Source organism: Euleptes europaea, chromosome 7, assembly GCF_029931775.1.
Source record: "Euleptes europaea isolate rEulEur1 chromosome 7, rEulEur1.hap1, whole genome shotgun sequence".
In the NCBI taxonomy this organism is placed as follows: Eukaryota; Metazoa; Chordata; class Lepidosauria; order Squamata; family Sphaerodactylidae; genus Euleptes; species Euleptes europaea.
The window spans coordinates 91,336,188-91,348,341 of record NC_079318.1 but is presented as its reverse complement, the minus strand read 5'-3'; the positions used below and the strand labels follow the sequence as shown (position 1 = coordinate 91,348,341).

The window sequence follows — 12,154 nt, the reverse complement described above, 5'->3', positions numbered from 1 at the left end:
CCACTGAGGAAGGCCTTTTTCAGGCCGAAATGCATTTGGTCCTTATTGGGTCCTACTTTGGTCAATGTAAGATTGTACATCGCATGAGTATGAGTTTGTATGTATGTACTGACTGTGAAAGACTTACCTATGTTATAGGCCTTATGTTTTTAACTTTACTGTGCACCTTATAAAAATTATATATTTGTAATTTCAGCATTTTTTAGCTCAACCTCTTCTGTTTGGAACCAGCATTTTGGTTGAGTTCAATTTGGTTTCCCCCCCGTTTTTTGTTGGTATTCCTTGGTCTGACCCAGCATGGCCTTTCTTATGTTCATACCCTAATTTAAAAGAGTTCATTTTCTTTTTCAAAGAGGCATAAACAATTGTTCTGAGTCTCGTTTGATTATATAGTCACACAGGCTCCAGCCCCACCACTCTGGCTGGTAATTTCAAATCGATTCACCATCTTCCACTTTCCCTTCTTGGCCCTCCTCCTCTGCTCACTGTTCACCATCCAGTTTTGCTTCACCCTCTTCTCTTATATGACTCCCACCCCCCTTTCTTATCCTGCCCAGCGCCCTCAGCCAAACACCATCACCGCCCCACCCCGGCCAAATCCTCCAATGCCTTACAATACAGAGGATTCTGCTCTGCCCAGAACGCCAAGGGGTGAGTCTCACCTGAAACAACGTGAAGCCCATGTAATACTCGAAAATAATACAGCCGATGCTCCAGACGTCACATGGCTGGGCCCAGCCGAGCTCTGCAACACAGAGAGCAAGTAACAATGGCAGCCCAAGAGGCCAGGGTCTCAAGTGTTCAAACCCTTGGGATGCCCCCCCAACCCTACATGGAGTTGTAGGTTTATCGCAATGCCCTCAGGAAGTTTCACACGCTGCTCGCCCACACTGGCTAGCTCAGCACCGTCTACTCTGACTGGCAACGGCTCTCCGAGGTCCTTAACGGCCTGCTCGGAAAACATTAATCAGGACTGAACTGGGGGATGTTCTTTGTGCAAAGGAAAGTGTGTTGCCCCTCTCTGGTTTCAAAAGAAACCGGTGTTTGCCACTACTCTTAAAAGGTAAAGGTACCCTGCGCAAGCACTGGGTCATTCCTGACCCATGGGGTGATGTCACATTCCAACATTTCCTAGGCAGACTTTGTTTATGGGGTGGTTTGCCAGTGCCTTCCCCAGTCACCTTCCTTTTACCCCCAGCAAGCTGAGTACTCATTTGACTGACCTCGGAAGGATGGAAGGCTGAGTCAACCTTGAGCCGGCTACCTGAAACTGACTCCCATCGGGATCGAACTCAGGTCGTGAGCAGAACTTTTGACTGCAGTACTGTAGCTTACCACTCTGCGCCACGGGGCCGCTACTCTTACCAAGAACTAAAGGGGGTCTCACCCCCAACTCTGCTAGGAGGGGGGAAAGGGAGGACCGAGGTGCAAGGGAGCGTAGTTTAGAAGGGATCTAAAAGGTCTACTAATCTAGTCTCCCTGGGGATCTAAAAGGTCAAATAAACTAGCCTCCCTGGGAATCTAAAAGGTCAAATAAACTACTCTCTCTTGAATCTTGTGGTGTAGTGGTTAAGAGCAGTGGTTAGGAGCGGCGGAGTCTAATCTGGCAAACCGGGTTGGTTTCCCCAGTCCTACACAAGAAGCCAGAGGGGTGACCTTGGGCTAGCCACAGTTCTCTCTGAACTCTCTCAGCCCCACCTACCTCACAGGCTGTCTATTGTGGGGAGGGGGCGGGAAGGTGATTGCAAGATGGTTTGATTCTTCCTTAAGTGGCAGAGAAAGTCGGCATATAAAAACCAACTTCTTCTTCTACTTACCAGTGCAGCCTTATTTTCTACTCAACTCTGCCAGCCAAGATCCTTTTAGCCAGAGATTTTGAGGATGGAAATTGGGACGTCTTTTGGGTGCAAAGCATGCGTTCTCCAACTGAGCAAGCCCCCATAAGAAACGCTTGATGTACACACCAGTGGTCCACCTAGCCTAATCTGGCCTACTTTGATGGGCAGCAGCTCTCCCGGGTCTCCCTTGGCAGGGGCCTCTCTTGGCTGTTGCCTCGTTCCATTAGCAACGAGCTCTTCCCCAGCCTCGACACCCAAGATGCTTTTCCCTTTTTCAAAGCCAGATATACCAGGGATTGAACCCAGCTGTGGCACGTGCAGGTTAAGAGCCGGGATCCCTCACCTAGGATAACCTCAGGCGCCCGGTAGTGCCGCGTGGAGACGATCGTGCTGTGGTGCTCATGGTCAAAGGTGGCGCTGCCAAAATCGACCACCCGGACGGACGTGTTCTTGACACATCGCTCGTCTCGCTTCTTGTGGGAAGGGGGGGTTGGGAGAGAGAGGGAAGAGGTGGTTAGTGGTCTGGGCGAGGATGTCCCGCTTTGGCCCAGCTCACCAAGCATGCTCCAAAGCGCCAACTGTCATTTCGATGGCGTGGGTTCGATCCCACCGCTGCCACCATGTATGGGGTGCCAGCCTCCGCAGACAAAACAGAGAGGCCTGGACTCAGGCTTTACTACTCCAGTGTTGAGGTTTGTTTCTGGGAGGGTAAGAGCCATGCACAAACTCACCTCACACCTTTGCTCAAATAAATCAACAGAATTTATTGATTACAGAGAGAGTAAAAAAGGCAAACTCTCATTCCAACACAGGCAATAAATAAGAAACTTAAAGCAATTAGCTAGCCGTGCTAACTACTAACAAAACAAAACTGATCGCATATGGTCTTACTGTCATATGGTCTTACTGCCAAAGACGATAACCCGAAAGGAGCTTCCCTCTGTGGAAAAACCCTCCCTCTTTCACATCATGGGCCTCATTAGTTTCAGCTGTTCCCAGTACCATCCCAGCTGTAACTCCCTAGGGCGTGAACCTCTCAAGGCCAGATTGCCCTTTGAGCCAGCCCAGCAGTTATGATAGCTTCTTTCTTACACCAATGGTACACGATGCAAAGGCAGATTGAGGCATCTATGTTACGGCAAGAACCGTCAACCACCCGTCACAAAGTTCGGCAGGATTTCCCCAAAAGGAGAGCAGACCCACCTTTTCCAGGTTGTAGGTCATCTCGTAATCCGAGTTGACAAAGAGGATGTTTTCGGGCTTGAGGTCTGTATGCGTGAGTTTGTTTTCATGGAGAACTAGGGTGGGAGGAGAGAGAAATCCTCAGTTTTTCACAAAGAGAGGTCCAAAGAAGAAACTAATACTGATTGCCCACTAGAGACTCCCAGCCACTTATTTGTTCGCTGGGGATCCCCAACCATTTTAAGCCTACAAAACACCTTTGGAATTCCAACATGGCATGGTGTGCGCAACCACAAAACAGAGGCCACACAATGGCTGCAGCAGGAGACGCTTGAAGATTCTTGGACTGTAGTGTCTCCAACGTGGCGTCTGTGGGAGCCATGGTGCCCACCAAGTGTTTTTAGAGCCAGCATGGTATAGTGGTTAAGAGCAGTGGTCTCTGATCTGGAGAACCGGGTTGGTTTCCCCACTCCTCCACATGAGGCCAGCTGGGTGACCTTGGGCCAGTCACAGCTCTCTCAACCCCACCTGAGGGTGTCTGTTGTGGGGAGGGGGATGGGAGGTGATTGTAAGCAGGTTTGATTCTTCCTTAAGTGGTAGAGAAAGTCGGCATATAAAAACCAACTCTTCTTCAAATTGGCCACTGGAGATTTGATTGGCTGTGTGGATTTTTCAAAGACATTGCTTTGGCAGTAGCTGCCGCTACAGCATAAGAATTTTCACGTTTGACTGACAGTAAACTCTAGCAGCCATTTTGTGGCTGGCTCCACCTCCTTTGGCAGCCATTTTGTGGCTGGCACCCACCATACCATGTCAGAATTCCAAAGATGCCTGCAGGTTCAAAAAGGTTGGAGACCCCGATTCATACCAGTGGAAGGAGCCAGCCTTTGCAGTCCCCCAAACTCTACCCTTAGTGTGGAATTTTACACACATGTGTTGCCCCAGTTCCAAGCCCCCTTTCTGTCCCCCCCCCCTTCCCAGGACTCACATTTCACTGCCTGGCACACCTGGTAGGCCATGTGCCGGATTTGGTGTAGGGGATAAGGCAGGTAGTTGTTATCTTTCAGGAAGTCAAAGGTGCTGAGACCCAGGAGCTCGAAGGATAGGCACATGTGCCCGTGGTAGTCGAACCAGTCGTACATCTGCACGCACAGGCTGGAAAGAGGCGCAGGTTGGTTAAAGCAGAGATGGGGGAACTGGGGGAGAGTCTCCTCCGGGACAGACCATTTGCAGAAGGCTGTGCGCGAAGGCACCCCGCCCCATCTCTCCACCCAGACCACCCCACCCCCAAAACACTCACTTTGTGTTGTCTGGATCCTTCTCGTTAATTTTCTCCAGCACGTTGATCTCCAACCGAGCGGCCTCTTTGTACTTTTCCACATTTTTGATTATTTTTAAAGCCACACGGGTGTTACCCCTGGGGAGGGGAGAGAAGGACATGAACTCAGAGGCAGAGCCGGTGTGTCAGATGCGGACAGAATCGAGCGGGTACAGAGGACAGTGACAAGGATGATCAGGGGCCTGGACACCAAGCCCTGCAAGAAAAGGCTGAGGGAGCTGGGAATGTTCAGTCTGGAGAAGAGGAAGTTGAGGGGGGAACATGATTGCTCTCTTGAAGTATTTGAAGGGCTGTCACTTAGAGGAGGGCAGGGAGCTGTTCCTGTTGGCAGCAGAGGATAGGACATGCAATAATGGGTTTAAATTACGGGTGGAGAGGTACCAGCTGGATATTAGGGGAAAATATTTTACAGTAAGAGTTATTTGACAGTGGACTCAGCTACCTAGGGAGGTGGTGAGCTCCCCCTCACTGAGAGTCTTTAAGCAGCAGCTGGACAACCACTTGTAAGGGATGCTCTAGGCTGATCCTGCATTGAGCAGGGGGTTGGACTAGATGGCCTCTATGGCCCCTTCCAACTCTCATTCTATGATTCTAATGGCTGGAGTGCAGGGCGGGGTCAAAGTGGGCTACAAAGGAAAAACTGTCAACGGAGTGCCTACCTGCGGTGATCAATACACTGTACCACTCTGCCAAATGTGCCCTCTCCAAGGGTGCTGATGATCTCATCTACAAAGGGAGAGAAACACAGAAAGTGGGGGGGGGACAGAAAGCCGGTGTGAGTATGAACGGCATCTGGACATAGCGCGTCACCACACCACCACAAAGCCTTCCTTCCCGGGCCAGCCCTAAGAACCCTCCCTGAAGGCTGGAGCAAACTAATTCAAATCCCTGGCCGTTTGGATCACAACATAGAAAGATAAGGGAGGAATAAGGGAAGGAGGGGAGGCAGGATCTTTAACGAAACAAAAAAAGGGGGAAAGCTTAAAAAACAAACACTGCAATGAGAAATAAAAGGAACAGGGAGGAGGGGGTTAAAAAAAACAGCTCACAGAACAATTGCGCGACTGCGACGGGAGCTTAACTAGAGACTAGATTATGTTACGATTTGGCTGTACATCTTTCTTGGAGCCAGTCGCCGATGCGATAGACGAGGTGGCCTTCGTCGTCGTCTTCCACGCTCTTGGCCCTCCGGCTGCTCTGCTGACTCCGCTGTCGGGTCCCAAAACGCAGACGCGGAGGTTGGGGTTTTTTGTTTTCATTCATTCACCGGGCCAATCGGGGCGTTTTCAAAGCGGCGCGGGCAATTCAGCCAGCCAAGCGTCACCCGTGGCACATGACAGGTAGAGGCGGGCCCGTGGCGGATTTGAGGAAGAGAAGGAGGAGGGACGGGACGATTCCCAGGCCAATTCATACGGCACAGAGGCGCATATATGTATAAAAACGATAAGGGATATTGCAAGGGGAAAAAAGTCAAGATAACACACACTAGCTCAGGAAAATAAATTCTCGTAAAAATATATATACACACACAAAAAGAAGAGGGGGGGAAATTACTGAGAATCCTCCTGCAAACAGCCCCACCCTAACCTGAGATAGAAGAACAGGGCAGAAGAGACATCTGAGCTCTATTGGGGGAGGGTCAACCCCGTGATGTTACAGCAGCATATTTCGGACTAGAGACTATGTGGAACTAGAGCAGGGGTGGGGAACGTCACGGGGGCCGTTTAAGGCCTGCAAAATCATTTGGTCCTGGCAGAAATCATGGGTCCTGGCAGATCTCTATCTCAGAAGGATCTAAGACTGGCGATCCGCCTCCTCCCACGGACAGGAATAGCCTCTATTCAAGACAGATGTGAGTTTGTTTTGCCGAGAAAAGGAACCTTTTTCCCCCCTTGCAGAAGAGTCATTACCTATGGAGCTGCTAGGACCGCCCAAGAAACTGTGTTAACCCTTTCCTACCCAGGCCGTGGAGAACCGTATTCCCTCTGTACTACAAGAGGGCTGGGGGCGAAAAGGGCAACAATGGAGGGGTTGAAGGAGGCAGGGCCAGAATGCGCGCGGGGTTGTGTGTCTGAGAGTTCTTAGCCAGTGTGTCCTCATTTCATCCCTGCAGACAGAGGTAGCAGGAGCCGGCTGTAGAATCCGGCCCTGACTGTGCGGAGCAGGATCAACTCTGGCGTGCGGCTGGACGGCTACACCCGGCTGGTGCAACAGACCATCCTGTGCCACCAGGTGGACGAGTGCACCACTGTTTGGATGCCTGCCTGCTTGCCTACACGGGGGGGGGGTCATCTGGGGCAGCTGCCTGCTTGGGGCTTGGTCGGCTAATTTTTAAGTTAATAATTTTGTATGGCCCGCGAATGATGTTATAAATATCCAAATGGCCCTTGGCGGAAAAAAGGTTCCCCACCCCTGAGGGTTACCCCCCCAAATCAACTGCTTCTTGAAAGGCACACATTCTCCAAGAAGATACAATCCATGCCAGCTTCTCTGCCCCACCAGAGAAATCCATAAGGGCAATGTTATATGAGCAGACTCCACACACACACACACCCGGGAAGTGTCGCCACAAGGTGAGAAACTAGCTTAAACGCACACTGCTCGCTGCAAACTTGATAATCTCCTACCAATTCTGTCCACTACCCAGAAAAGTTAAATCAGTTATTTCTCCAAGGGGTGACCCACGAGTGCTTAACAATTAAAGCCTTGCATGATAACAAAGCACCTGTTCTCAGAGGAGGCAGCCACTATGCCTCTGCATGATATACTGCTCCAGTTGCATCTCCAGTCAGTTTCTACTGCTAGCCTTGGGGTATGTGGGTTGATTCTGTAGTATGTCTACATTGGCTGCGACTGGGATCTTTTAATGACTCTTGAGGCAGACACACCACAGAAATTACCTTGTGCCATATAAGAGTGCCTGTTGCATCTCTGGATGAGTTAACTGCTCTGGCTGTGCATCCCTCCGTATAAGGAAGCATGCATGCTAATGGGAAACTCAACAGTCTCCTATGGGGGCAGATGTTTTTTTCTTGAATGCTCATAAAGCTACACTTTTTTGGTGGGGAGAGAATAAGGGTGAACCTGCTTTGCCATTTTAATTTAAGGAGGCCGTTAAGTGAAAAACGGTTACGCAAGCAATGGTTTATGGGGGAGAAAAATACCCCAGAAAGGACAGAGCAAGAGCCCTCTTGTGAACAAACCACTCTACAAAATAGAGTTTTACTGTTGCTTTCTCTTCACCAAGCCTGATGGGTTTATCACAGCCCGGGTTGGATAGCGGCTAAAATGACAAAGGGAGACCTGGGTTCAAATCCCGGCTCAATCTTGAGACTCTACAGGTAACCCGCAAGCCAAAAACTCCCTCAGCCTGACCTATGACACAGGAACAAAAGGAGGAAGGGGGGGTAACCTTCAGAGCCCCAAGCTCTTTGGAAGGCACAGGCCAGGTGCATGAAACTGGCCCTTGCCACTTGCCATCCTTCCTCCTGCCTGCTCTCCCCCTCCACCCCAGGAGACAGCACCAAGGTGGACTCCTTTGGGCATTGAGAAGATCTCAGCTTGGAGAAGCTCCAAATGCTTCCTCCCTTGCTACTGAGCTGGGATGACACTCACGTGGCAAAACCCCTCCTTTCAGACTCTGTTGGAGAGCCAGTGCGGGCATAGAGGTACTGGAGTGCGGGCATAGAGGTACTGGAGGTAGCTTCCTAAGCTATGGGCTAACAGCCGGCCATCCCTAAGCATTTTACGACTCCGGTTTACAATAAACGGAGCCACTCTCTTTGTGGAACTGAACAGAGCCACCCAACTAAACGCTTAGGGCTGTTTAGCTTGGAAAGGAGGCAGTTAAGGGCAGACATGATAGAGGTCTATAAAATTATGCAGGGTATGGAGAGAGAGGAGAGGGAGAAGCTTTCCTCCGTCTCCCATAATACCAGAACGCGGGGGTCACTGCTGAAGCTAGAAGGTGAGAGATTCAAAACAGATACACAGGAGGATTTCTTCACACGTCGCATAGTTAAATTGTGGAACTCCCTGCCCCAGGATGTGGTGATGGCTGCCAACTTGGAAGGCTTTAAGAGGGGAGTAGATGTGTTCATGGAAGAAAGGGCTATTCATGGCTACTAGTCAAAATGGATACTAGTCATGATGCATACCTATTCTCTCCAGGATCAGAGGAGCATGCCTATGGTATTAGGTGCTGTGGAACACAGGCAGGAGAATGCTGCTGCAGTCGTCTTGTTTGTGGGCTTCCTAGAGGCCCCGGGTGGCCCCTGGGTGAACAGACCACTGGACTTGATGGGCCTTGGTCTGATCCAGTGTGGCTTTTCTTATGTTCTTATGTAACCCCAGAACTTTACTATTAAGACATGCACCACGCTGCCAGGCACAACACTGACCTAGTTGCCTAGACAGAAGGGAGGCCTCTGGGAACGAGCTAAGGAGAAGCACAGCAATGGTAGGTGGCCACGATCCCCTGAAATTATGCATCTGTACACCCTGGGGTTGCTGTCACCAGGTCAATTACCTCTTAGTCTCACTGGCAAACGCTCGCCCTTCGCCCATCCCTGTGATAAACCCCGAGAAGCGCCGGATTTTGACAGAAAGGGACACCGGTTTGCCTAACCCGCCAGGTATCCTGGCTCAAGGGTACCGCACAGGTCCAGGTACAAATTCGGAAACAAGAGCTTTATGAACCCTCTTCATTAGGACCAAGTAAAATGACACAAATCTGTGGGCCAGCTTCCAAGTTCTCACAAACTGTGCTTTGGAGACATTCCTAGTGGGCGCTCAACAAAAATATCACCCAACCTGGCTTCCATCGACTCGGTACCCAGTGCAGCAGCCTTCGACCTGTGGGTCAGGACCCCTACGTGAGTCACAAAGCCCCCATCTGCTGGGTCAAGAACCCTCCCCCTCCCCAAATGTCATTTTTGCTGCCTTGTGGAAGAACCTGCTAGGGTGCGCATGCACAGTGAATGGGGATGCCACGCCTCCTGCCTCTCTCTGACCGTACGCTGAAAAGAGAAGCTGGACAGCAAGGCAAGACGAGTCGGTGGCTGAGAAGATCCCTCCATGGCTTGGATTAGGGCTTATCTCTCACTATGGCACCCCTCCCCTGGGCCATGACTTAGGTTTCCTGCCCCCAGACCACTGGCCCCAGCCTTGATGCTGGTGAGAGGACATTATTTGGGGGCTCATTCCCTTGCCGTGACATGACTTCCTCCGATGTGCTTGTTGTTCCGGGGGTCTCAGGCTGGAAAGGCTGAAGACCACTAGCTTAACACATCCTCTAAGTCAGGGGTGTCAAACACCAGGCCCACGGGCCGGATCCAGCCCCTTGTGAGCTCTTGTCCAGCCCGTGAGGCAGCCACCCCCCACTCTCAATCGGGGCTGGCGAGGCATAGCCCATTCCGGCCCAACTAAGTGACATTTATGTTTTTTATGTTAAACATTGTTTGCCTGGGCCATTGTGGGCAGTTAGCTTTTTCATTGAGTTGTGTGGCTATCACTCCTTGTGGTCTTTCGCACGCAGCCTTCCTGTTTCCCACTGTTTCTGCTTCCTGCACGGTATTATTTGCTACGACTGCTATGATTTCCATTTAGTGCTGCTGCTCGCTTGAACTTTAATTGCATTATGTTCTACGTCTGTTTTAACTGAAACCACCTTGGGATTTCTTCTGCAGTATGCAAACCTAACTCGGCACACGTACGCTCCAGGAAAGATGGCAGTAACAAGAAGCAGATCCCTGCCGACAGCCAGGGAGGGAGTAAACCCAGGCCAGTTAACAGTGATAACTATCCCTGATCCATAAGAAAGGCGCATGCATGGGCACTACTAGGACAGGAAACTTTTCCCAGGACTGCCCTGGGGATCCCAAAGAACATACCGTGCAGCTCAGCCAGCCGCCGCCATCACCCCAAGCCCCAAGGGTGTGCTACCTACTGAACACATCGCGTGGGGTGGGAGGGAAGGAGCTGGCGAATACTCACCGATGAAGAGCGGCTGAAGGAGCGGCTGCGGTGGCGCCCCCGCCGGCGCTTTCGCCGGCTGCTCTTGCAGCTGCGGTAGCTGCAGTCCCTGTCCCGGGAGCGCTGGTACTCGTAGGAGTGGTGGTACTCGGCCTCGTAGTAGGCTTCGCCCCGCTCGCGGCTGTAGCCATCTCGCCGGTAGCCATCGCAGTACCGCCGGTCGTAGGTGCGGCGGTCGGACGAATGGTCATCGTAGCTGAGGGCAGGAAGAAGAGGTCGATTCAGTTGGAAGCGAGCGGAGACAGCTTTAGGATCTCTAGTAGCGCCAGCTAAGCTGCTGGTTCGGCCTAACCTCACCCTCTAATCTGTATCCACATATCAAACACCCATCCAGATATCTGTAGCAACTATCTTTTCCCTCCAGTACTGAGCAACTACATGCAATTACTTTATGAGTATGGCTCAGTGGTAGAGCATCTGCTCAGCATGCAGAAGGTCCCAGGTTCAATCCCTGGCATCTCCAGTTAAAAGAAAAAGAAGAAGAGTTGGTTTTTATATCACAATTTTCTCTACCTTTTTAAGGAGACTCAAACCAGCTTACAATTGCCTTCCCCTCCTCTCCCCACAACTTATGAGGTAGGTGGAGCTGAGAGAGTTTGGAGAGAACTGTGACTAGCCCAAGGTCACCCAGCAGGCTTCATGTGGAGGAGTGGGGAATCAAACCCGGTTCTCCAGATTAGAGTCTACCACTCCTAACCACTGCATCACACTGGATGATCACTGCTGATTATCTCATTCTAAATCTTCTCTCAGGGAATGACAAAAACACTACAGAAATAACAGTAACATTTATTTCAACAGTCTTAAAGCTTTGTGAAGAAGTCTTGAAGTAAACATGACAGACTGGATTGTCTGGAGTTTGATTTTAATTTAGTATATACTTGCAACGATTTTATGACGTGAAGGCTACTTTAAAACTTAACTGCATCGCTTTAGAGAGCCAGTGTGGTATTAGTGGCTAACGTCTGACTAGGGCCTGGCAGGCCCAGGTTCGAATCCCCGCTCTTCCATGGAAACTCGATGGGTGATTGTGGACCAGTCACACACACCCAGGACCCCACGGCACAAAGTGGTAAGCTGCAGTCCTGCAGTCAAAAGCTCTGCTCACAACCTGAGTTTGATCCCGACGGAAGTCGGTTTCAGGCAGCCAGCTCAAAGTTGACTCAGCCTTCCATCCTTCCGATGGTCAGTGAAATGAGTACCCAGCTTGCTTGGGGGTAAAGTATAGATAACTAGGGAAGGCAGTGGCAACCCACCCCGTAAACAAAGTCTGCCTAGTAAACGTCGGGATGTGACATCACCCCATGGGTCAGGAATGGCCCAGTACTTGCACAGGGGACTACCTTTACCTTTTACACACACGCCCAGCCTGACCTCCCTCACAGAGTTGTCGTGATGATAAAACGGAGGGAAGGAGAATGCTGTAAGCCGATCTGGGTCCCCATTCGGGAGAAAGGGGGGGAGACAAATGAAGTTAAACAAAAGTACTTATTTTATGTGTAAATTTTCTGAGGATCCTATTTGCATCCATATTTGTAACGTGGCTTATTAAACCTTTGTACTGAATGAACAGGCTGGAAAAGTCCAACAAGCCACTGTGTCACATGGACCATTTTATTCCGAATAAAAGAATATGTGTTTACATATTTATCCTCCAACTGTCCTTCAAGGTGCTCAGGAAGGGTATTTTTTTAAGTACAGAAAAGCTCAAAGCCGCTTATATCACCTCATAAATCTTCGTTTCAACATACTAAAAATTAAA

The 12,154-nt window shown here is 50.4% G+C and overlaps 1 protein-coding gene across 2 annotated transcripts in view; it reads right to left on the bottom strand.

Moving 5' to 3' along the window:
- Positions 1 to 12,154, bottom strand: part of LOC130480039 (dual specificity protein kinase CLK2) — a 67,858-nt gene that overhangs the window by 46,649 nt on the left and 9,055 nt on the right. The window contains exons 3-10 of one of the 2 annotated variants that reach the window (XM_056852446.1): positions 10,354 to 10,588; positions 5,475 to 5,568; positions 5,019 to 5,085; positions 4,321 to 4,437; positions 4,009 to 4,175; positions 3,042 to 3,136; positions 2,182 to 2,311; positions 663 to 745 (exon numbers count right to left, since the gene is read on the bottom strand). In XM_056852446.1, the coding sequence (XP_056708424.1) occupies positions 663 to 745; positions 2,182 to 2,311; positions 3,042 to 3,136; positions 4,009 to 4,175; positions 4,321 to 4,437; positions 5,019 to 5,085; positions 5,475 to 5,568; positions 10,354 to 10,588 (988 nt within the window). Of the gene's footprint in view, positions 1 to 662; positions 746 to 2,181; positions 2,312 to 3,041; positions 3,137 to 4,008; positions 4,176 to 4,320; positions 4,438 to 5,018; positions 5,086 to 5,474; positions 5,569 to 10,353; positions 10,589 to 12,154 lie in introns of those variants that run through there. The other variant, XM_056852445.1, reaches the window with a different exon arrangement.